At 37.0% G+C, this 25,628-nt stretch overlaps 1 protein-coding gene across 2 annotated transcripts in view; it reads right to left on the reverse strand.

Moving 5' to 3' along the window:
* Positions 1-25,628, reverse strand: part of MMP24 (matrix metallopeptidase 24) — a 46,222-nt gene that overhangs the window by 1,355 nt on the left and 19,239 nt on the right. For both annotated transcript variants that reach the window (XM_026680851.2, XM_026680850.2), the window contains exons 2-8: positions 24,747-24,895; positions 23,093-23,209; positions 14,775-15,079; positions 8,282-8,443; positions 6,128-6,342; positions 2,993-3,131; positions 1,348-1,614 (exon numbers count right to left, since the gene is read on the reverse strand). In XM_026680851.2, coding sequence (XP_026536636.1) covers positions 1,348-1,614; positions 2,993-3,131; positions 6,128-6,342; positions 8,282-8,443; positions 14,775-15,079; positions 23,093-23,209; positions 24,747-24,895 — 1,354 coding nt within the window. The remainder of the gene's footprint in view (positions 1-1,347; positions 1,615-2,992; positions 3,132-6,127; positions 6,343-8,281; positions 8,444-14,774; positions 15,080-23,092; positions 23,210-24,746; positions 24,896-25,628) is intronic.

Genomic DNA, 25,628 nt, shown 5'->3' on the forward strand with positions numbered 1-25,628 from the left:
AGAATTGAGCACATTTTTGAAGTGGAGCCTAATAAACAGAATAGATTGGAATGATTACTTCTTATGATTTGGTAATTGCATTTGATGCAGTCTAAAATTGAATTTCCATCTTTTTCAGCCACAATATATTTTTGTCTGCATATTTAGTCTGTAATGAACAACAATTCAAAAAAAAAAATTGTGACTATTGTTAATAAGTCAGGTATCTTTCATCGTACACATCTGCATTTGATTTTGCTTCATAAGTGAAAAACTTTTTACATATTTTTTAAAGATTTACTTTTACTTTCAGGCCCTTTTTCAAATCTATCAGCAAAATCTTAAATTTTACTTCTCTCCTCTATTAACTACTGCAGTCAATACTGTATCATTTGCAGATTTGTTCAGTGGTGGGATTCAAAAACTTTTACTATGGGTTCTGTGTGCGTGGCTTGGTGAAGGTGGCAGGGGAAGGATACTGTAAAATCCTCATTCCCTCCCTACCCCACTAACCTGCTTTCCAGCTCCGTTCTCCTGTGCAGGGCAACAAAAGAAGACCCAGCCAATCAGCTGGGACTCAGGAAGCAGAGTATAGATGGGGGTGGGGCCAGTCAGAGGTGGTATATGTCAGTTCTTCGAACCTGCTGAATACCACTCTGGATCTGTTGTATTTTTCCATCTTCACAACAAAATAATAAAATACTGAAAAATAGAGGATTCCAGACTGATTGTGACACCCCATTCAACACAGTTGAATGAGAAATTATTCCTGAGAACTCTGAATATAACCTTGAACAGAATTTGGAATACAATCTCAGTTTTCAATTCCAATTAATTGTCCCGCAATCCAAGCCACACTTAACTAACTTGCTATATTAATCAGCATGTCATGGAGTATTTTATCAAATGCTTTGCTGAAAGTAAGGATATGGCAAATCTGCATGCTAAGGAGTGAAGATAAAGTGGAGAATTATGTATGTGGCAAAACTAGCCATACTTCAGAAGACAGAGTACAAAGAAACAATTATTTAGGTTTTCCTCCATGTAGAAAATTATATTTGCTTCATTTGCATCAGGAAGAATTTGAAAAATGAGGATAGGAATAAGCATCCATTTATTGTTTAAGGTCAAAAGAAAGCTCACCAATGAAATCAATCCAGCCTAGCCGAAATGCAGGATTTAGTGAATCAGAACAGAAGCCTATTTTCCAAGAACAGAATATGTATTGTCTGGTCAGGAATCCACTTATAAGCACATGACTGCATTATTGTGATTGGTTGGTCATAGCCCTCCAAACACTTCGCTTAGCAAAAAATAAAAACTACACATGAAGTACTATTGAACCCAATGCAACGTGTTTATACTCACAGCCTTCTTTGCTGACAAAAGCCCCTTGTGGAGCTTGTGGAATCCCTTTCCACACAGTGATTGGCTTGGGATAGCCTGGATCTGTTGCTCTCTTGTCTTCATTATACCTCCAGTATTTATCTCCTTTGAAGAAGTATGTTTTGCCTACAGGTTCCCACCGTAAAGCTGTGTCAATCCCTTCCCGGGGAAGACAACTGCCCAACTCCACTAGGCTGTGCGGGTACCCTGGTTCTGCTGTCACTTCCTTAAAAACCCAATACTTATCTCCTAGATTTGAGGAGGAAAGAACACACATAATACATAATTACTAAGAGCAAACCATTAACTGTTTTTTTTTATGCTAGAGGTTCAGAAAATAGCAGGCAACAATTTTTCACTGATTTCCTTATCTGATTCAAAAGGGTTTTTTTGATAGATAGCTGAATCAGCCAGAGAGCTTAATCTTTTGAGTAGCAGCAAATTGCAGTTGAAAACTGCCTTTTCATAAAGTTGACTGTTTGGTTGCAATGTGTTAGAAATTTTAAAAGTTTTCTGGAAAATAATCCACAATTCAGAGAGTTGATACAAATATGGGTTACACTAAATATTATGTCTCTCAGATTGATTATCTAAAGAATAGATTAAAAGAAATACTTTGCAATAAGAACACTTTGTCTATGCTTTTAATTTTGATAAAAACATTGAACATCGCCAAATTTTCTAAATAATAAAAATACCTTGATGGGGCTTGCTCTTTGCTTTATTTAGAGGAGACAGACAAGTGGCTCTCCTATTAACAAAATGGTAACATATAATTTAAAGAACCATACTGGATCAGTTATCACCCAGGTCAACAAGGACTATACGTGTCTTGCTTCCATGAATCTCTTTTTTCTTTATCCTAAGAGCCCTGATCAGTTCCCACTCAAAACTAGACAGAATGTTCAATCTACATAAACCCATTTTATTGCAAAGCATTATGGGAATCCAATATCTTAATTCATAATTTATGCCTTTCTCAATACAACAACCCAATTTTGCATGCAACACACATTATTTATTTTTCTATTACATTACTGTTTCTGCTTCTCATACTACACAAACAATATTTTAAGAATATGGCAGATTGACCCCAAACTAACAGCAGTTTATGAAAAATTGAAGGTTCTCTAAGATATAGCTTATAATAAAAAACCAATGAAAAACTAGTTTTAGTCTGAAAAGACCAGAGAAGTATAAACAAAGGCCTTTGAGAGTATCTTCCTTAGGAAATAGTTACCTATAGAGTTGTTCCTCCAGCAATCATGGAGGAGGAAACTGCAAGTGAAAAGACTTAACTGATATATTTTCACAGATGTTGACCAAATCAACATCTGGTTTGCCTGGTTTGGAAATTTTGAAGATAAAGAAAATATACATATAAATACACGCATTACTATGATGACAAATTATATTTCACACACATGTTTTATTATGCATATATTTTAAAATTACATTTTAGAATCACCAACTTTCTTTAATTCTTGATTATTCAAAAACCATCAAAGATGAAAAACTTAACAAAAATTTATTAAGATCAAGTTTTCAATGTGTGCTGGCATCTGTTTTGAAAATATTCATATTATTATAGAACTGTTTGTATTTCCATGATAAAAAATAAAAATACCTTTAAAGAAAACGAATTTCCCATCAGATCTTTCATAAGCAGCATCAATTTTTGCTGGGAGCCCTTTCCAGAACTGCTCAATTTGCATGGGATAACCCTCTTGTACTCGACTGTTACGAAGACGCCAAAACCAGCGGTCCTAAAAAAAGAAAACCATCTTTTAGGATTATACCTCAGATGTAAGAGGACACAAAATAGCGAAGCAGGTTTTATATTGTATTCTTTTTCAAAAAGCACTGCAAGTCATTTTGCTACCTGGGTGAGATGTACTCAAGCCTACCCAGTTATTTTGGCACTAGTGGAATTGTACTTCTAGAAAAGTAGAAAGGTACTTATATTATTAGGCACCTATATTATTTATAACATCAATACCTCCCTCTTTCCCTGGAAGTAAAAGTGTAAGATAGGCTATCTCACTCACTCTATCTAATAATAGAACTAGATCCTGATTCCAGTGTGTTTTTCTCACCACCTTTGAGATTACTTGATATCATTGATTTCCAGAAGAAAACCATCTCAAATCCATATCCTTCCTTTTTCTACATTCTACGTTCATCTTTACATTCAAATCAAGTATCAAAAGATGCACAAATTGGCTCTCCTTCCACTCCCATTGATTTTACTTAAAGACATGCAGAAATTCAGAACAAGACATAACAAGAGTTTACAATATGAAACAATATAAAAACCCATCTTGAAGATAATATTTTAAAACAGGAAGAAACAGCAACACATATATAAAACACTGAAGTATTCTTAAAAGATTTTTTAAAGAATATAATGGAGACATTAAACATGCAACAATTCAAAATGTTAGTATCTTTGGCTATCATCTCATTCAATATAATGAATACCCATTGGCCTAGATCTGTAATCTTCATCTAAAGACATGACCAATCTATCTTTCTTTCCAAGTCAGATACTTGGCTCAAGAGAACATTTTAAAGAAACAGCAATCACTTTCCTTTTCCACAATTAAACCAATGCAGGAAATACATTTAGATGCTACACAGCTTACTCAGCTTAATTCCTGCTTTGCTCAGCAGATTTACACATTATGATATAACTTCTTCTAGATCTACAGTATGACTACCATAAAATATTTGCACTTTTGGAATAGGATGCAATGGTACTTGTAAAATCTTGTTTTTTCTAAATCACAGAGAAAAATGTACAAACTTATTTCTATTTGTGCCAGCAATCCAATGTAAGACAATTTGATATATCAGTGATACAAAGCTCAGCATATTATGATCCTTTGTTTTGTTAAGGTTTAACATTCTGATTTAAAAAAATCATTTGATACAAAACTTTTCAATTAGATAATCATCAAAAAGTGAGAAATTAATCAGGAAACAGATTTTTCTGACAGAAAAGAGGTCTGTACTGGTTCAAATACCCTCTAATGGTCTAACTCAGGGGTGGGCAAACTTTTTGGCTCGGGGGCCGCATTGACTTTTAAAATTTGACAGACGGGCCAGGTCAGCACAAGATTTTTTGGGAATCGCCCCCCCACCCTTCCCCCCCTCTTCTCCTCCTTCCCCTCCCCTCAGAGGCCCCCTGAGTCAGGAGTTGCTACCGCCGGCGCAGCTCCGCGCGGCTCCAGTCCCGCGTTGCCTCGGGAAGGGAAAGGCAAAAAGGAAGAGCCACGGCGGTGCTTTGCAATGGGAGCAGCGGCACCGGAGGCTCAGGCTCAGCGGCTCCTGGTTTTGCCTTTTCCTTCCCAAGGCAACGCGGGACTGGAGCCACACGGAGCTGCGCCGGCGGTAGCAACTCCTGACAGCCCCAGCTGGACACCTGAGCGGAGCCCGGGCGAAACTGCCTGTTGCTGTTGCCGGAGCACCGCCGGGTCGCCTCCTCCAAGCAGCCCGCCCGCCCGCCGGGCTTCCCCTCTGCCGCGCGGCTCGGGGCCAGGCGCGAGCGCCCACGAGTTAAAAGAAAGCCGAAAGTTGCTGGGAAGTTGCTCGGGTGCTGGGAGCAGGCTTTTAAAGTGCCACCTGAGCAAAGTTTAAGCAGCCCGCCCGCCCGCCGGGCGGAACCCTTCCTGCTCCTCGGCGGGAAGACGCTCCAGCCTGCAAACTTTGCCTTTGCAAAGCCCTGGAAAACGGAGCAACTTCCCAGCAACTTTCGGCTTCGTTTTAACTCGCGGGCGCTTGCGCCTGGTGGAGGGGAAGCCCGGAGCCTCCTCCAAGCAGCCTGCCCGCCCGCCCGCCGGGCTTCCCTTCCGCCACGTGGCTCGGGGCCAGGCACGAGTGCCCGCGAGTTAAAAGGAAGCCAAAAGTTGCTGGGAAGTTGCTCGGGTGCTGGGAGCAGGCTTTTAAAGTGCCGCCCGAGCAGGACCGCCGAGCCGGGAAACGGGGCACCAAGGCAGGGCAAAGCTCCACCAGCAGCGGCCTAGCTTTAGGTGGCTCCAAGCAGCCCGCCCCGCCCACCGGGTGGAACCTTTCCCGCTCCTCATTTGGAAGACGCTCCAGCCTGCAAGCTTTGCCTTTGCAAAGTTTAAACCTGGAAGCCCCGGGAAAAAAAGGGGGATCGGCAGGGACTCACCTTTGGAGAGGTCGCACTCGAAGGTGATTTCGAACTCCCAGCCAAGGCCTTTGCAAATTTCTTTTCTTTCCTACCCCTAGATCGCTCCGCACTGTTTTGCAGCTTTGGGGGCCACGCGGCACAGGGCAATTACGCCACGCCCAGTGATTTTTTTTCAGGGGCGGGCCGGATTGGACAGACCAATGGCAGCGATTTTTTTTCAGGGGCGGGCCGCATTGGACAGACCAACGGGCCGGATGTGGCCCGCGGGCCGTAGTTTGCCCACCCCTGGTCTAACTCATTTCAGAAAATTAATATAAAAGCATAGCATCAATACTTCTCATGTTTGCAGAGCAAAATATCAGCTATGAAATTACTTGCCCTGCTACAAACCCCATCCTCATGCCCTGGAGATACCTAGGTTGCATTTATGAAATCCTTATGCTTCAGACAAAGAATGCAGGCAAATTCACTGCAAGTCAACCGTTATTGAATGTGATTAGTGATATCAAAACACCAAATGACTTGGCTGACAGGCAATCAGTTATACACTCCTTTGTAGTTTATAGAGATTAATACAAACTGCACTTCTAGAACAGTCCTTCCTACCTTGAAAACAAACATTTCTCCTCGGAACAGAGCCACAGTATTGAAATTTCCATCACATATGTTGGGTTTGCTGCCTGGAGCAGAAGGCCTGTCCCCTAAAGGAGGCCTGGGTGGCCGTGAATGTCTGTCATGTTTTCTTTCTGAAGTTGAATGGATTCTGCGGACAGGAAGGGTTGGTAAAGGTCTGGTGGGTTCCAGGGGCTCAGCAGGTGGACCTAAGCAAAAAAAGGAAGGTGGAAAATCAAAAAGCTGTTGGGACTATTTTCCCCACATTAAACACTGTCAGACAGCTTGAGTATATTTTTCTAAAGATTTTATCAAAATATTTCCTTTGTCTATAAACTGCAATATAATTTTCATCATCCTGCAGCAAATTGTACTTGTACTTTTGGATAATATAATTACCAACAATATTGGATTTTTCTACATAAAGCGCTTCAGCTATTAGTCTAATTATCAATGGATGCAATCCTTTTATGGTTGCTGTGGAATGTATTGCAGATCACATGTGGATAAGGCTTGGAAAAAAATAAAAAAAATTAAAGCCATTTATTATTTTCTTGCAAGTGTGGAGAAGATATTTATTGGGTTATGAGTCACTCCAGTGCTCAGGGGACATGTTTATATTGGATTGCTACAACCTGGCAGCACATTTGCACACTAATACAAGCTAGAAGTACCATGGAACTGCAAGCTGTCATTCAATTATAATTTTGGATGGACTGAGGGTACAGAGATGTGTGGAGATATTGGCATAGAGGCTGCTTTGCTTATTGCAGACAAGGGCCAATTTGTGGTCTATCCAGAGCATTATATTTATTTTGCATTTTTTTTCTTTAATTGATTTCCCAGGTGTGGTATTACTATAATGTAGGCATGTCTGTAATTTATCTTCTTCAATGAAATGCTTGTAGTTTTATATATTTAAAGTTAGAAAGTTTTAAAGTTTTTGTTTTCTGTTAAAAGCTTAAGCAGAAGGGCAGTAAATAGAGGAAGAGACCTATCTCTCAAATACATTGGGCTTATAAATTGGATGCCAGATGGGTGAAGCTCTCTGGAAGATAAGTAGTAAAAGCAGAAACTACCAGGCCATGACTCCAGAGCAGGATCAGGGCTTCTGAGAGGCAATGTTGGGACTTCCAGCCTTTCCCCCTGCCGACTTCAACAATTTGCTACACACAGGTTGTTGGATACAAAGCATTGTGGTAACGTAGTGAAAGCTGTAGCTCTTAATCTTTTTCAAGTTTTTCTGTTTTGTTGCTCTTTTCTTTATTGCTTTGAAGGAGAAAAATTGTTCTAATACTACAGAAGGAAGCTCTTAGTGATCACATGAAAATAGGAAGGAGAGAAAGGATTAAGAAACAGAAATGCAGTCTTGTGAAAGAAACCCCATTAAAAGTCCATCCCTTGGCATGACCGATGTTGACATTTGCCGCCTAAATATTTTTGTGGATAATGCTAGCCCAGGTATGAGAAAAGGACAGAGGGTGCCATGCTTGTCTTATGTAATGTTACATGTGCTAGTCAATAAATGTGTGTGACATTTCAGTAACTGCATTTTACTTTATGGTTTATACTCAATAGTTGTCCTTGCTATAGTGGTGAAATAGCATGCTACCAACAACAGCTTGTTTTGGCTTGACAAAATGTCATTTCCTTATAATTGATGTAATTTCCTTCCAATTGATGCATTCATGGAGGCAATCTTCATTTGCAGCAAACTCCATGTTGCATATTTCTTATTGAATCTCTGTTTAATCACATATCAAAATAGAATACTTTTAAAAACACAATTTTAAATTCAATAATGAATGTGGAGCCTGAAATGCCTGAGCAGTTTTCTGAAGACATGTCTTTATTTCAGTGGTGGGAAATTCAAGGGGTTCATGATACTCTTAGCAGTGCAGAGCAGGCAAGCAATAAAACTACATTTTTTTCTGAAGGGGCTAAAGTCAATTTATGAAATAAAATGGATGTCTTAGGTGTTAACCCATCAAACATTGGTAATAAAAAAATGAAGTTATTTTAACTGATAATTTTCCCACAGTAAATGAAACAAATTTGAGAAATGCCCCAACTCTTCAGAATCACAATTTTGGTACTATAAATTATAGAAAAACCATCTGAAATGACGGCATAAGGAATTTATCTTACCATAGATCTTCTGAATTCCTTGAAGATCATCTTGGGGTAACTTAAAGTTGTGTGTCTCCATGTACTGATAAAAAGGAGCCATAATAGCACTGGGGTCATTGGAATGCTCAAGGCCTAATGCATGACCCAGTTCATGTACTGCAACCAGAAAAAGATCATTTCCTATAGAGGCAAAATGTGTAACTATTAGTTTCTGCATTAATAGGACAAGAATTCCAATCACAAGCTTCACAAATTCTTATTATCTCATCATTATAGCGATATAGCAGTTACGGCTTTACAATGAAATTCAGGCTACATCTGAATATAATTGCAATATCTATTGTGTCTTTTGTACAGTGTTTCTGTTTGTATAATAGAATTAACAATTTTTGTGTACTTAATTGACTCAATATCATCTCAATAGTCCTGGCAACAATATCAAAACCAGTATCAGCTACGCAAATTAGTTCAGGTTCATAGACAATTTTCTAATATGGTGCCCTGTACATGTTTTGGGATTATGACTTACACCATTCTTAGCAAGCATACCACAAAGCAATGTTGCTCATTAAAGATAATTTGATTCTTGCTAACAAGATTTTGCAAAAGACTGCTGATAGTATGTGACTAAGCTATCAAAGACATTAGTTGTAATACACTGTAAAATGTACAATTAATTTGCGGGGAAAGAATTTGAGAGGTCAAAGTGTCTTCTTTTTATCATTTATCAAGGCACAGAGTATATAAACAGGCAGTTTTAAACAATGTACAGTCCAAAAAGATGAAATATGAAATCTAAGTTTGGAATATTATGCGCCAAATCCAGGTAAAGTCTGGAAAAAAATTCTTAGTAACACTTAGAATAAAGAGGACATCTTACAATACTATGAGACAGTCCAACATCAATTTTTCTTTTAGTTTTAGGCATTCATTCTTATTTTGTATCTTAAACCACTAAAATCCATAGAGCTAGAGGTCTTCAAGATGCTTATGTATGTACATTATATCCAGTGTAAAACACATACTCTGTAAGTGATCTAGTGCTTTCTGATGTCTACATGAGGACTCACAATGGAACACATATCTAACTTATTTTTCCATGTTCCATAAGAGTGGGAAAATGTAAATTAAAATAAATAAGAACCTTTGACTTTAGCAATGACAACTCAGCAAATGACTTTAGCAAAACCATATTTTAAGAGAGTATGTTATTCAAATATTAACATACTTTTCTCAAAAACATATTGTATTTTAGGCTTTTCAGTTAATAGTTTTAATTATGATTAAGTTTCCTGGCTTTCTAAAACATAATGGCACATCTATAGGTTAAGCTGTCTACAATAGAAAAAACAGCATGAAATATTAATTTTTATATAATATTCTCATCATGCTCTATAAAAGTTCATGCATGACAACTAACTGATGGGATGCAAGTGGGGGGAAGAACACAAAATAATGTGCATTAATATATTGCTACAAAGTGTAGAATTTATAGTAATAGTGTAGAAGTTATAGATTTTTCAGTACAGCGTCAAAATATATATGGGAGTGCATCCTATTAATGTTATGTTAAACAAGGCTAACAATGAAAAAATAACTATTACAAATGAACTGTTGCATATTAACTTGTATTTTTACAGTTTACAGGACTTCCCTAATGGAAGAACTTAGATCTTTTAGAAAATAATTTTCTTTAACAAATTTAATAATAACAAAATATACATTTTTAAAAAGTGTAAGTGAACAACAACTTCTATATGATCTATTACATTATTGGTTCTTAATTGCATCTTGCCACTCCTGGCAGTCATTTTCAATGTTGACAGTCCCTGACAGCCATCAAATTTACAGAATTTGTAATAGGCTTCTTCACATCATTAACTGAATACATGGGAAATGTAATGGACCAAACTGATCAATTTTTTTGTGCACCTAAATCTAACAAAATAGTCCTTTGTCTCTATAGCAGTGCATCCAAATGTAACTTTCCAAATGCTATCCATCAGGAAATTCTGCCTAGCTCCTGCTCAATGAAAGAATGTTTTAGATGGATCCACAAAGATTTCACAAACAATAAAAGTTTCATCTAAATATTCATCTGGATTAGAAGCATGTAAAAGCATCTGATTTTGTAATAGTCAAGTTTTTCTGCGATCTCAATAGTCGAATGAACTAATGAACTGCATACTATGCAGTATGGTTGCAGGGCATTTTGAAATCCAATATTACGTATCAATCAAGAAATCTAAAGCATCTTGATTGTTCTATTCTCTTCCCTTGCAAAAAGTCTATACCAAATAAGTGTCTGTATTTTAAAGATCAAAGTGCCTGTATATCAATGATCAAAGCACACAACAGAATTTTCAAAGAAAAGGGCACACACCCCTTTACATTATTAATTAAAAAGAACTGTGAAAGGACTTGCTCTGCAAAGTTATTTAGGGCAGAAAGTTGTTTCTGTACCTGACATACAGATTCAGGCTGCTCTTTACATGTAGTCCATGGTTAATGACAGTAATTGAGATTGGAATATCCATTGTATGCAATGCAGTTATAAAACGTGATGTTACACGACCACATGGCTTAGCAACAGCAATCCCACCACCTTTCTTTGCCAGTGTTAAGCGAGGATCATGGATCATTAAGCAAATGCCAGGTAGCTTGCAAGGAGGATAGCAGGCAGGTAAGGCTTGATACCTGGCCTAAGTGCAGCAGGATGAAGGGGTGGCTATTGCCAGTTGGGGGAGGGTGCGGAAGTGGCCAGCAAGGAGCAGCATGAACGTGGCAGGGCCAGGGGTGAGGGCACCCAGGCAGGGGAGGGTGCAAGCAACTAAGTGGAGTTATTTATTACCTTTCCTGCCAACTTCCCAATTGATAATCATGTGATTGCAGGATGTTGCAATTGATGTGACAGCCAATTATTGCTAATTACTATCAGATGACTGGGGGGCGGGGATTCTGTGAACATTGAGGATCAGTGTTAAGTCTCCTTTTTCAGCGCTTTCATAAATTCAAATGGTGGGTGAATGAATGCAAGTCTTTATATTTTGTTATCTTCTCCAGTTCTTTCTCTTCTGTTCTGCTGTCTCCAGGGGTTGTCACATCCACTATCCAGACTTTTTTGTCTTTCTTATTGACAATTATTAAGTCTGTGGTATTGTGTGGCAGGTGCTTGTCTGTGAATTCTCAAGCACTTTAGCCTCTTCATTTTCTATTAGATTGTCTATTTTGTGGCCCCATCAGTTCTTGCTTGCAGACAAATGGTATTTCTTGCAGATCTTCCAATATATCATTGCTGCGACTTTGTCATGCTGTTGTTTGTAGCCAGTTTGTGCTATCTTCTTGTAGCAGCTAACTAGGCAATCTACTGTTTCTTCAGCTTCTTTGCAGAGGTGGCATTTGCTGTCGATTTCTGTGTTCTCAATTCTGGCTTTGTGTGCATTTAAGTCTTGGTGTTTTGCAGCCAGAATGAGCTCTACTGTCTCTTTTTTCAACTTTCCTGCTCTTAGCCATTGCTATGTATTATTATCTGCTTTGCCTGCTATTTTTTTTTTAATGTGCTGACCATGTAATATCTTGTCTTGCCATGTCTGTTTTCTGTTCTTCATTTGATCTTTCTTGTGAGCCAATTTGATCTTTCCAGCACTCAGTAAGCCTTTCTGGTATATTAGCTTCAGTGCATCTTCTTCACTATCTTTCAGTTATTATCCCAATACCTTTTCTTCTTCTTCATCCATCTAATAATGTACTTGCAACATTCCATGCCCACCTACTATTATTATTGTTCTATGCTTTCTTCATCTTTAACAGAGCAAGGCAACATCAGTTTACAAAATAAAAGTTAACATGCAAAAAGGAAAATATGTAAAATAAAACTAGAAGTACAAATATGGTTCTTAGAAATTAAGAAACTAAGAGACTTATTAAAATAATTTTTAAATTCCAGAAACAATCAAGAATCTATTTTGCTCTAGCACTCTCAGCACAGCTGAACACTTTAAGTCCAATTATTTTTCACCAGTGCTGTGTAACAGTCTCAGAGGGTGGCTGACTTCATACTGTGGTGTTACAGAAATGAATCTTATACTAGGGATTTAAAGGATCTGTGTTTCCAATACAATCAACATAGCCCAGCAGAACTACAGGGTACTGCTTCTCCAAATTAGATTTGGTGGGGGAGGTTGGTATCGTACTTTCATATCCAAATGGACAATATTTTCCTTATTCATCATACTAAGCATAATGAACATGTGGGATTAGCTTTCTTGGAACATCTACCACTTAAGTACTGGCATTTTTTTTTCCTTAGTGACTTCTGAAACATGAAAATTTGTAGAGGTTGCATATGCTCACTCTCCATTATATAAATCTAAATTATAATCCTCTTCCTTTTTAAAATCTACAAATTCATTATTCTGTTTTGTTTGCATGTATGGGGATTTTAGCAATATACTACCAGTTCCAGAATTATACGCAGGGTTGCTTGATCCAGGAAACAGATGCCCATCATGCACAAAATGTGAAATGATAGTCACAGGAAGAAACACAATCACCAAACTAAAAGTACGGGAGCAGGCAGGGCAGGGAAAGGGTGGGGAAGACGCTAATACTACTTATCAGAGAAAAACCCAACAGAATAAGAAGCAAGTAAGATTCTTGGGTAAAATAATTTTGTATAAAATAATCAGTGGGTCACCTAGCAGACATAGAGATCATTACAAGTGCCTTGGCATCCATGGGAACTACACTGAGGAGGCAAGGAGGACAGCAACATCCAATTACCACCAAAAATCTAACAGAAGAGCCAGCTCAATGGGAAGAATAAGATCCATGCCATTAATATGTATGCTCTGCCATTCATCAGATACCCTGCCGATATAGTGAGCTGGCAAAAGAAGGACATGGAAGTTGCTGATGTGAAAACATGGAAGTTCCTCACCATGTACAGAGATTTCCACCCCAAGTCCAACACCCAGAAATTGTACACTAGGCAGAAGGAAGACAGTCGGGGATCTGGTGAGTGTCAACGCCACTGTCATGAATGAAACCCAAAGTCGGTAAGATGGCATCCCAAGACGAGCTGCTAAGAGAATGTCTGAGGCAGCAGCAAATGTGGGAGAAAGATCAAGCAGAGGAAGTGCCATGGCAAGACAAGAGCCTGTATGGAATGTACCATTGACACATAACTGAAGTGGCAGACATTGGGAAATCCTACCAGTGGCTGGAAAGGGCTAAAAGATAACACAGAGGCACTGATCGTAGCAGTACAAGAACAAGCACTAAGCAGCAGATCCATGGAAGAGGGATCTACCACACAAGATAGGAACACAGTCGAACTATGCAAAGAGGCCTCAGAGACAATCCAACAGATAGTGGCAGGGTGAAAAATACAGGCAGGAATACCATACTCCGAACAGCACAACCAAATAGTCGGCATTGGGTACAGGAACATCTGTACATACTCTTAAGTCTAGACTGAAGATCCCACAGGAGGTTAAGGAAAGTAAGATTTCTCAATATGGGATTTCCAGATCTAGACAAGCAGGCAAGTACTGGCCAATTAACCACCTATTGTGTTAGTAGACAAAGATCAGAAGGCAGCAGTGGTGACAGATGTAGTTGTGCCAAATGACAGCAACATCAGGAAGAAGGAGCATGAGAAACTGGAGAAGTACCAGGACCTGAAGGAGGAATTGGAGAGGATGTGGAAAGTAAAGGCCAGAGTGGTCCCAGTAATGTGACTCCTAAGCTGGGAAAGTGGCTCAAACAGAGCTGAGGAATAACATCAAAATTCTCTGTTCAGAAGTTTGCAGTGAATGGAACAGTTAAGATCCCTCACACTGCCAGGCCTCTGGTAAGGACCCGAGATTAAGGAAGATACAGACTAACCATGTTGGTGGGAAGGATTATTTTGATAACTGAATTTGAAGCATATAATGTTCTTTAAAAAAAAGAACAATACCCACTCATTAGTCAATTGAATTAAAATTGCAGTTCTTGACTCCATTTACTAAATAAGTAATAAACATGCTTTCAGTAATGAATTTAGTATCACATATAGATTTGCCTTTGAAATTTAAAACAATTAAAACATTTTATGCAGTGTTTAGTAATTACAAGTAATATATTTCAATGGATAATTATTCTAAATAAATAATTATTCTGAACTGTCACAAACTAATCAGAGATTGGTCATTTAGTAGCATCACATCATATGCTTGATGGTTTATGTTAGTTGGATTTACATGTTCGCTTTGCTCTGTTTCTAGAGAATAAAACCATGTTTTTGTACATTTTAGCAATCTATAAATATAGCACTTTGCCTGGAAGACTGAATGCTATATAATTATTTGTTATATTTCTTTCTGACTGCAATCAAATAAGACTCTTTCTGATTTTATCCAATAGCATTCCCAACATTTGGATTGAGTTCACATTGGAAATCCCATTATAAGGGTATCTTCTAAAATTCTTTTTCTGCATTATACTGTTAATATACACAGGATCTTACCATCATGGTTAGAATTTCCCAGTGTCCATGGCTCATCTGAGTCAAAATGAGTATCACCTCCTATTCCTGGTCCAGGAAAATAAGCATGAGCTAGAAATCCACCCTCCCCATCAAAAGGAGAGCTATCTCCATGGAAACCAGAAGCAAAAAATATCATGATATCTGCTTCTTTTCTGTCACTTTTTACTTCATGGTAAGGAACTTCTTCAAAGGTAAGCGGAGTCACTCTCTGCCAAACATCAAATGCTTGTCGGATGGCTTTCCTTGTATCAAGTTCTCCAACCTTGGGGGTGTAGTTGTGTACACTGTATGAAGGAGAAGAAGAGCTTATTTAAAACTTATAAAGGATTGCTTTCTTACATGAACAACTTTCATTCAAGTTTTGGATTAGTACAATTAAATTTGGTAACCTTTGATACTATTTGAAAGTATTTCAGCTATGAATTAACAGTTTTATAATGTTTCATCTATTTTAATGTAAAAGAACTATATGAAATATGGCATTAAATTTCTATTAAATAATTTTAAGATGTGTGAAATTTAAATTCCATGCAGGCTGGGAAATTCTCGGAGTTAACCTCCATACATCTTAAAGTTACCAGGTTTGAAAAACACTGGACTAAATCAATATAGTGGAAAGATGCCTAAGGATTCTAAAACTTTTGCAAGATACAAGTCTGATCAGCAAAATTACCGCAATGCTCAACCTTCCATATATTTACTGCAGAATCTGGGAGTAATAATGGGTTCCTTATATGGATAAGCATAACTGATTCAGACCCTTAATTGACCTATTCATATGAGGAGGGAAAGAGAATAAATGGCACTTATAAAAGTAGTCACAGAAAAGTAGAAATTTGTGAAATGTTTTTAATTCAAACCATTTCAAATCTATAAATATGATATTGAAAATAAAATATTCTATTAGAAACATATACTGCAAAACTGTTTTGGTCAACTTTTATCTAGTAGCTATTCAGCTCTGTCTGTCCATACTTAATTGTATCAAAAAGATACATCTGTGATGTTGAGAATAATATGGAGGTGGCAGAAAGATGTTAAATTATTTGTTCGCATTAGATAACCATATTCATACTGGAGTATCTATAACTTCTTTTAGATAACCAAGTACATGCCATAGATATTTTAGTGAATTCCAATGCTTTAATTGTAACTGTAAGTTATTCAGCAACTGGACTCTGGCCATCAAAAGTTCCTGTAGATCTAAATACTCACACCACACCAGAGATATTGGGATTAAAGCCTAATCAAATTATACATATTGATTATGTCCAAGAACATTCCAGGGAGGAATTGGCAACTCTGTATGGAGTTACCATACAGAGGTCTTCAAAGGGATTTAAGAGATTTTAACATCACTATTCAGCAGACCAACATTAAGTTGTCAGATGGCTAAACACAATTCTTAACAACAGTACCTCATCATTCATGTTTTCAAGAAATAGTGAGTATGCATTGAGAGGCATACTGCTTTTGACATACATACATACATACATTCATACATACCCATACTATTATACTTTCTTTTGGAGTAAACAGTGTTATGTAGAAAACATAAAATAATAAGGAAACACAGTAATAAATCAAAGAAATCAAAGTAACCGGATCCATCTCTTCATGTCTTATTAAAGCCTTTTTATAAAAAGAGTAACTGTCTTTGACATTAGAATTCCTAAGCAGCTATTGTCCTACATTTTCCTAAATGGACTGTTATTTATGGTGGAATCAATGACTGAAAAGAAGGAAGATGTGGTAGGGGGAGTTAAGAGATATTCCAGCTTGGACTCCATAAAGGGAGGGAGCATATTCAATCAAGCACTTAAGACTATCTCAGGCTTTCCCAAGGGAAGGGAAACAGTCTAACGAGATTGCTGTAAACAATAAAGAAATCTCTTGACCTAAACCTTGGAGCTATTCTAGTTGCTTGTGTCTGGCATTTATCTTATAATGGTGAAGGAGATGCACATCCCAATGAATATAGTATGAATTTTATCACTGGAATGTACATTCCCAGAAAGGTCAGAGTAAAAACAATTTATTGAATAAGCAAATGACAAATACCTTCCAGTATTTTTCCCAAAAAACTAAACAGATATTTACCATCTGGACAGTGTCAACATTACATTGGAAGGAGAACCCTCCAGCTGTCTATTGATTCACTGAAAATAACTGAATAAAGGCAGAAAGTAAAAGGCAACACAGAGAGAAGAAAACTTGCCCAGCTAAATATTATATTCAAGAGAAGAGCAAATAGTTGTATATAAATATTATAAGCATATCAAGGAAATTGAGAATAACAATGGAATAGAAAGGCCAAGAGATTTAGCTTATGTATTGGAGACAAATTCCCTGTGTGTCCAATCACACTTGGCCAATGAAGAATTCTATTTCCTATTTCCTAAGAAAATCACAGAAATCAAGGGAAACCTTTATGCAACAATAGGCACAAATAGAACAATAGGCACAAATATAAGACAAATAGAGCTAAAAGAAAGAAGAGATCATGTAAATATAAAGAATAATTGTTTTAAAAATCCCTAAATCAAAAATAAGTGTGACCATTGAACCAGAGAGTGATAGTCAGGAAAATGAAGTTACATGGGCCCTTGAAAACATCACTAGCAACAAAGCGGCAGGAGTTGATGAAATAGTTTATTTTTATTTATTTATTTATTTTTGTCAATTGCTTACAAGATAATAGGTATAAGTAAAAACATAGTCATGAATACATATAAGAAAAATAAAAAAATAAAAGAAACAATAGGATAGGGACGGTAGGCACGTTGGTGCGCTTATACACACCTCCTACAGACCTCTTAGGAAAGGGGTGAGGTCAATAGTAGACAGTCTAAGATTAAAGTTTTTGGGGCTTGGGGAAGATAGTAGCAAAGCTGTTTAAAATCTTACAAGATGATGCAGTTAAAGTATTTCATGGTTTGTAAGCAAATACAGAAAATACAGTAGAAGCCAAGAAACTAAAAATGATCCATTTTTATTCCAATATAAAAAAAACAGTGCCAAAGGAAGTTCAAGCCACTTAACTACCATGGTATGGCTCTCTCCCTTGCCTGTAACTCATGGCCTGTGGCTCAGATGAATCACATGCTGGCCCCCGCCTGGTTTAACGAAGGGGAAAAAAGTCCCATTATGCCATGTGATGCTGCTGTGACAATGTGAGTTTGACACCCCTGCTGTAAGGCAATAATAGAGATTTTACTACTGATATTTCAACAAGAACTGCCAGATGTATAAACCTAATTTAAAAGAGGCAGGAGCATCCAAGACCACATTGCTAACATCTGATGAAATATGGAAAAGAAGGTTCTTAAAAGATGCTAATTTTTGTTTTATTGATTATATGAAGGGGATAATTACAGATAGTCCTAAAACATATGAATGTACCAAGCCATCCCATTGATCTATTGAATAATTTGCATGATAATCAGGAAACAACAGTTAGAATGGAATATGAGGCAACTAAATTATTCACAATTGGGGAAGGAATGCTACAGTTTTATAGTGTCACCTTGTTTAATTAAGTTATATGCACAATACATGCTGGACTAGAAGTAATGGAATTTAGCATTAATATTGCAAGGAGAAATAACAGCCTCAAATATACTGATGTCACTTTGCTTGTAGACATGAGGAAGGCTTAAGGAAGTTCTTGTGGAAGGTAAAGGTGAAAGAACAGAGTGCAAAAGCTATTCTGATGCTTTCTATATATACATATTATATAAATATTTAAAAAACTAAGTTATGTCGCTAATCAATGCCAATTCAGCGCAAGTAGAAAAAGGGGGAGGAGGAAGAAAAGGTTCTTGTAGTTAAAAGAGTAACAGATTTTATCTTCCTAGGCTCAAATTTTCACAGGGATGACGAAAGTAATAAGACATCTGCTACTTGGAAGAAGGCTACAATAAGCCTAGAGTCCCTAGACAAATGAAAATAGGACCCAATAATGAACAAAGTATGTATTATCAAAACTATGTTTCTCTTAGTTATTACAAATGACTGTGAAAGCTGAATTGTCAGAAAGGTTGAAAAATCAAAAGGAAATCTTCAAATTGTAATGCTAGAGAATATCCTGGACTTGAAGAACAAGAAATGGTTCAGTTATATCAGATGTAACCGCAGATCCTTCAGTGGAAGAAGAAACTATGAAGCTAAAGCTTACATATTTTGGACACTTAATGCAAAAGCTGGAGAAACCCCTGATATTTCAAAGCAATCAGAAAAGAGCCTGACAAAAGACAAAATGTCTACCTACTGATAACACTGGTACTGTTAAAACGTCAAAAAGTAATCACAAGTAAACATGGTGACATTATGTCCATTGAGTTATGAACTGAACAACAGCACTCTGTACTGTTTTTCCAAATACTTTTAAAACTATTTAAACTGCCAACTTTATGCAAAAAGAAATATTTCATCTTGTCTTTTCTGAATATCCAACCAGTTCAATTGCACAGTCTTAAATTTGAACAGGGTTGACAGCTTTCATCCTGGAATTGAGAGCAAATCACTGATCTCTCCACCAAATCCTTCTTAGTGGGTGCTGCTTGACTAAATCTGAATCTTTATTGCAGACAAGAGGGATACCACCCTCACAATAAGTGATTGTGCATCGCAGTGCAAAGATGTTTTCAAGGCTTTAACTCAACACTTTTTTCTTCTGAATGAATGAACAGACTTCAAGTGATGCTGAGGGCCCTTGAAGGCAAGCGGTTGTAGTATGTTTATGTAATGGCTCTTTCTTACCTGCGAGTGACTGGTTCCCATGTTGCAACATCTGTTGTTGGGGATGAGGAGGGTTCTCCTGAGCTACTTATTATATATCATATTTAATATCCTATGCCTTTATCTTGGTCTCATTTACACTGTCATAAAGTGCAAAGTTTAAAGTTGTAACATGTTCTCCCTGGACAGCTATTTCAGCCCTTTGATAATCTGTGTTTTTTTCATGAATGTTTTCCAGCTTTAACAGAAAACTTCATACACTAAGAAGATAATTTAATATATCTCAGACGATCACTCACTCAAAGCATTAATGGGATTGGTTAGTCTCAGTTAAATCTAAGGTAATACTGAAAAAAATTCTGTCTCTGTTATATATTTTGGGATTAAAATATATATAGCCATTTACTAACACTCAGAAAATAAAATACAGGCTGAATAGTCAAGACCTTGTTGATGATCCAAACTCTGTCAAGGATCTTGGAGTACTCATCTCTAATGACCTAAGTGCTAGAGCCCACTGTAACTACATAGCCAAAAAGGCGTTAAGAGTTGCTAACCTAATCTTACGTAGCTTTTTCTCTGGTAATATTACACTAATAACTAGAGCGTACAAAACATTTGCTAGACCAATACTCGAATACAGCTCATCAGTCTGGAACCCACATTATGTATCTGATATTAACACAGTTGAGAAAGTCCAGAAATATTTCATAAGAAGAGTTCTCCACTCCTCTACTCGTTGCAGAATACCTTATGCCACCAGACTCGAAATTCTAGACCTAGAAAACCTAGAACTATACCGCCTTCGGTCCGATCTAAGTATAGTATATAAAATCATACATTGCAATGTCCTACCAGTCAATGAATACTTCAGCTTCAACCATAACAACACAAGAGCACACAATAGATACAAACTCAAGGTTAATCGCACCAAACTTGATTGCAGGAAATACGACTTCAGCAACAGAGTGGTCAATGTCTGGAATACTCTACCTGTCTCTGTGGGTTTTTTCCCCAAACCCCAAAAACTTTAACCTTAGACTGTCTACTATTGACCCTTTCCTAAGAGGTCTGTAGGGGGCATGCATAAGCGCACCAACGTGCCTACTGTTTCTTTTATATTTTTTTATTTTTCTTATATGTATCCATGTATTCACCTTGTAAGCAATTGACAAATAAAAAATAAAATAAAATAAAATTTAGTGCTAGTTATCAACTCATCAATCTCAACCTCAGTGTTCCTCAATCGCAGCAATTTTAAGATGTGTGGACTTCAACTCCCAGAATTCCCCAGTTAGCTTGCTGAGGCTGAGGAACATTGATTTAAATCAGAGATGGGCAACTATGGTCCCTTTATGACCTGTGGACTTCAACTCTCAGAATTCCTGAGCCAGCCATGCTGGCTCAGGAATTCTGGGAGTTGAATCCACAGATCGTAAAGGGACCATAGTTGCCCACCCCTGTTTTAGACCAATTTCCCAAAAGGAGACTTGTTACTGTAATCAGTTCTATTTTGCAAATCTAGAATAATTTAAGAGAAAACAACTACCTTTGAATTATATTTAGAAAGAATAACATGTCAGACACTAAATCAAAGATAGCAAAAATAAAAGATTAAAGAGCTTTAAAATGAAAGGGAAGAATCACATTGTGACATTGTCTTTTGAACAAAATCAGTTGATCAAACCTGATCTTCAAGCTTTTACTAATGACAACAGCACATATCATGATGATATATTACAAAAGCAATCTTTTTTCAACAGTAGATGACTGAATAATAACTGAATATTCATGTAGCTTATTCATTTTTATTTCCAAAATCAAACAGCTTCAAAAAAAATTATATTAAGTAAGCTATAAAGATCTCTACCATTATTCCCTAAACATGTATATTCTACCTTTTATACAGTAGGAATCACACAAATTCAATTAAAAATGTATAAACAGGTAATTTAAATACAGTAAGCTAGTTAACTAAATGAATAACAACATAAAATCTTTGACCAAAAAAAGCAAAAAGATCAATGCATTCTGTAAAAGTTTTCATTTAAAAAGTAGATAAAATAAAACCATTTTGAAGCTTACTTTAAAACAAGAACCAACAGAACTTGCTGAAAGTTGCTCAGAAAACAACCCTTAAAATTCTCTCTCTCTCACACACACACACACACCCACACCCACACACACTGAGCATAAAGATCTTAACACAGGCACATATATCAGAACACTCTTTCAAGTACTTAGATTCATACCATGTAGGATTTTAAAGATTAACAGTTTCTCCTAATCAGTTAAATACAGTAGAGTGGGTGAACCAAAAGGTTTTTCTCTAATTATATTTCTATTTTTTATTCTTTACATTTTCATTTCTAATCCTAATAAAGTTTTAAAATTTGAAACATCTAACCTCACTTTTAGCAATTCAGGAATCCTTGACCTTAATTCTTTTAAGAGTCAGTATCAACTATTGGTTATAGAATCCATCTACACAGTATAAAAAAGGAAACTGGGTTCTAGCCTTGCCTTAGGCATGAAAGTTGACTGGATGGCTTTGGGTCAGCAACTCTCTCTCAGTCCAACTCAATTCACAGGGTTGTTGTGGGAAAAATAGAAGGAGTATTAGGTCTGTTTGCTGCCTTGAATTATTTAGGAAAATAATAAAGATGGGAAACAAACAAATTCAAGTATTGAGCCATCCTGGATTCAAATGACGCATTTTAAATTTTAGTTTTCCATTGTTTTGAGCATAAAGCACTATCAAAATAATTGAAACTCTCCATTTTGCATTTGGAATAGTTGTCTTGTACTCAACAGATGCATTTTAAGCTAAAAAAATTGAATGCATTTTATTCAGGACCAGGAAAGTGAGAAAGACACAATCATTCAGTAGCAATTGGGACATTAGCTGGGTAGTTGCCTGTCTCAAATAATAATTGTTTGAGAGAAGGCAGCAACAATTTGCATTGAATTCACATGGTTTGAATGAACATACAATGCATAAATTCACCCATCATAGTATTTTACTGATATTTTGGCTCTCCCTTGTATAGCAAGTGAGCACCTTGACTAATTACTTCAAAAGCCATGAAACAGATATAGCAAAATAGGCAAATGAAATGTAACCCACATGAATATACATTATTTGATACCCTTCCTTTTTTCTTACATTTAATATTTAATTAAGGTATTTATATATTGATTTTAATTATAGTCCTAAAAAGACTCCAAGTAACACTACTAATGTCTATGTAGAAGAATATATGAAACTTTCTTTTAATGAAAGCTAAATTAAAGCTTTTAAAAATGCATTTTTTGAAAAGGCTACATCACTAAACTGAAGTTTTACATTCATAAACAAGCTCACAGGAAACCACATGCTATAAAAAATTATATTCAAAAATGTCTAAGTTTCCAGATGTATTGGAACTATACCTCCTAGAATTCCCAGTCAAGTTCAATTTCTTGAACAAGGAATATGAACTAATTACAAGGCTGGTGGCACTGCATCATATTTAAAGTATAAACTCCATTAAAGTTTTTAACATGTTGGATTATACCTGTAGGTAATATGCTTCTGCCTCCATTTTTGTCCAGTAAGTGCATATCGCTTAAACCTTCGTCTATGGCTTAGATGGGGTTGATCAGGAACTCCACAGCGAGGTTTCTTCATCCACCTAGAAAGTAAAAAGATTCCTGATAAATCAGTAATATATGGTACAAAAATAGGGCTTTGAGCCATTTCAGCCTGTTTCGTTAGTGTAGTTGAAAATAGATCGCCAGTCAATGGGGACATGCTTGCCTGCCTACCTGTTGGTCAAGGTAAGGTTTGAGACTAAAGTTCTGACCAGTCTAGAGAATGTGCAATTTTGAAGTAGGTTAGAGAAGTAAGTTTGAGCTTCGGAGCTAGTTAGTTTGGAGCAGACTACAAGGTATTACTATGCTCAAGTTTTCTCCCTCCAAAAAGAAAGTGAAAAATTCCATTTCTGGAACTTCAACCATGTGTGGCAGTAGAGAGCTTTGTTTCATTGTGTATAATTATTACATTTTATAATTTTATAATACTTTCAGATGGATAAGCAACCAGTCCATAATGGGTTTTCTCTCAATAACTGAATGTTCAGTGGATGAAACTATGGGGAAAACAGTAAAGTTGTAATAGAAGGTAATAGAAACTGGGTTCTCTTAAAAAAAATGAGATTGTGGATTGCACAGTAAAAGCATTCTTTCTGCTGACACCATCAATTTACTTAGGACTCACAAAATTACTTCTGTACTATGGTATATACTGGAAGCCAGAAATGAAAAAAAAAGACCTGTGCAAACCAGGTTCCATGCACATAGTTCTTCTATGTACAGATAATCCTTGCTTAATGACCATTTGTTTTGCGACTGCTCAAAGTTATGATGGTGTTAGAGAAGCGACTTACACTCACACTTATGACAGTCACAGTGTCCCTGCACAATTCAGGCATTCAGCAACTGTCATGCATTTATAAGAGTTGCAGCATCTTACAACCATATGATCACCATTTAGGACCTTCCCAGCTGGCTTTGGATAAGCAAGTCGGTGGAGGAAGCCAGCAGAAGAATGCAAGTTGTATATGGTATCTTACTTAAGGATTGTCAGAATTGGGATTGTTGGAACTGCTGTTGCTAAGCGGAGCTGTTGTGTGATGTTTTGCTTAACGACTGCTTCACTTGGTGATAAAATTGATGGTCCCAATTAAGGTCATTAAACAAAGACTACTTTTATATAGAATGACTATAGTATAAGACCGTAATACCAATGCACATATACAATAACATTTAAAACCTATGAATGGCCATCAAGGTAGCCCATTACATACAGCATATCATTTCTATTGCCATTTTATTTGATGACTTATGCAGTATCTGGTAAACCACTTGTTAAATCAGTACAAATCCCTGGATGAATTCTTTGAGATGTGAAGTTAGTTACCGCTGCCTATTCTAAGAACTTGGTGAGTTGAAATCCTCTCATCTTAAAATTGCCACGGTTGAGAATGTTGATCTAAGTGATGAAAGAGACACGGTTGGCAAGCTGACTCAGATTTCAGACCATATTCATTCTTAGAGAATATGCATATGCCAAGCAAATTTATTAGGCTCACATTTTAAAGTTTCAGGATGCTATATATAACGGTCTGGGCAAGAACATTATTTTAAAGTATCTGCAAAAATCATTCTTACTCAATAGTGGTGTGATCCAACACTCCTGTTACAGGGATGCCATAAAACTGCTGCATAGTGGTGACTGCAGACTGCATAACTTTTCCTGAGAGCAGAGCAGACATTCTTGTATCAGATGGAAGTAGATAACCGTAGGTTTCTAACCAACTCTGAAAAATAAGACAAAGGAAACCCAGATTTAAAACACAGCCCGATTTAACAGTGTGTGTGTGTGTATGGTATTCAGCTTTGTTCAGGTATTTTCCCACATCATTATAGTTGTGCTTTTAAACTTGTAGTGATGTTTTGGCAGAATCTCATCTGCCATCATCAGGCTTGTAGGGCAGGACATAAGAGGTACTACAGACAAAATCAGTAAGATACTACACAGGCATCACATCAAGACTGCCTTCAAAACAGACAGAAAAATAGCAGCCATCTTAAGAAATCCCAAAGATAAAATTGACCTGGAAAACCAAGGCATATATGAAGTCCCCTGCACATCATGCCCTGCCACATACATCAGACAGACCAATAGAAGAATAAGTACCCACTTGGATGAACACAAAAATGCAGTAAAAAAGCTGGAACACACTTCCTCCTCATAGTCCAACACATGAAAGCCACAGGTCATAGCATCGACTTCAATGGCACCAAAACCCTAGCCACTATAGAAAACCCCAGCTACAGAATTATCAGAGAAGCCATAGAGATTGAAAAAAGACCTGAAAGTATGAATAGAAGAGATGACTCCACCAGACTGTCAATTATCTGCAAGCCTGCACTCACAAACAAAAAAATCTCCACATCACAAGCCAAACAAACAACTGGGCACAAACAGACCCGACCCCCCGATACCTCCAGCTCAAACACACCCCAACCAGGCACCCAGATGAAACCTAG

The sequence above is a fragment of the Notechis scutatus genome, chromosome 3 (genome assembly GCF_049901735.1).
Source record: "Notechis scutatus isolate UNSWTSFEM ecotype Mainland chromosome 3, rNotScu1.2, whole genome shotgun sequence".
Classification (NCBI taxonomy): Eukaryota; Metazoa; Chordata; class Lepidosauria; order Squamata; family Elapidae; genus Notechis; species Notechis scutatus.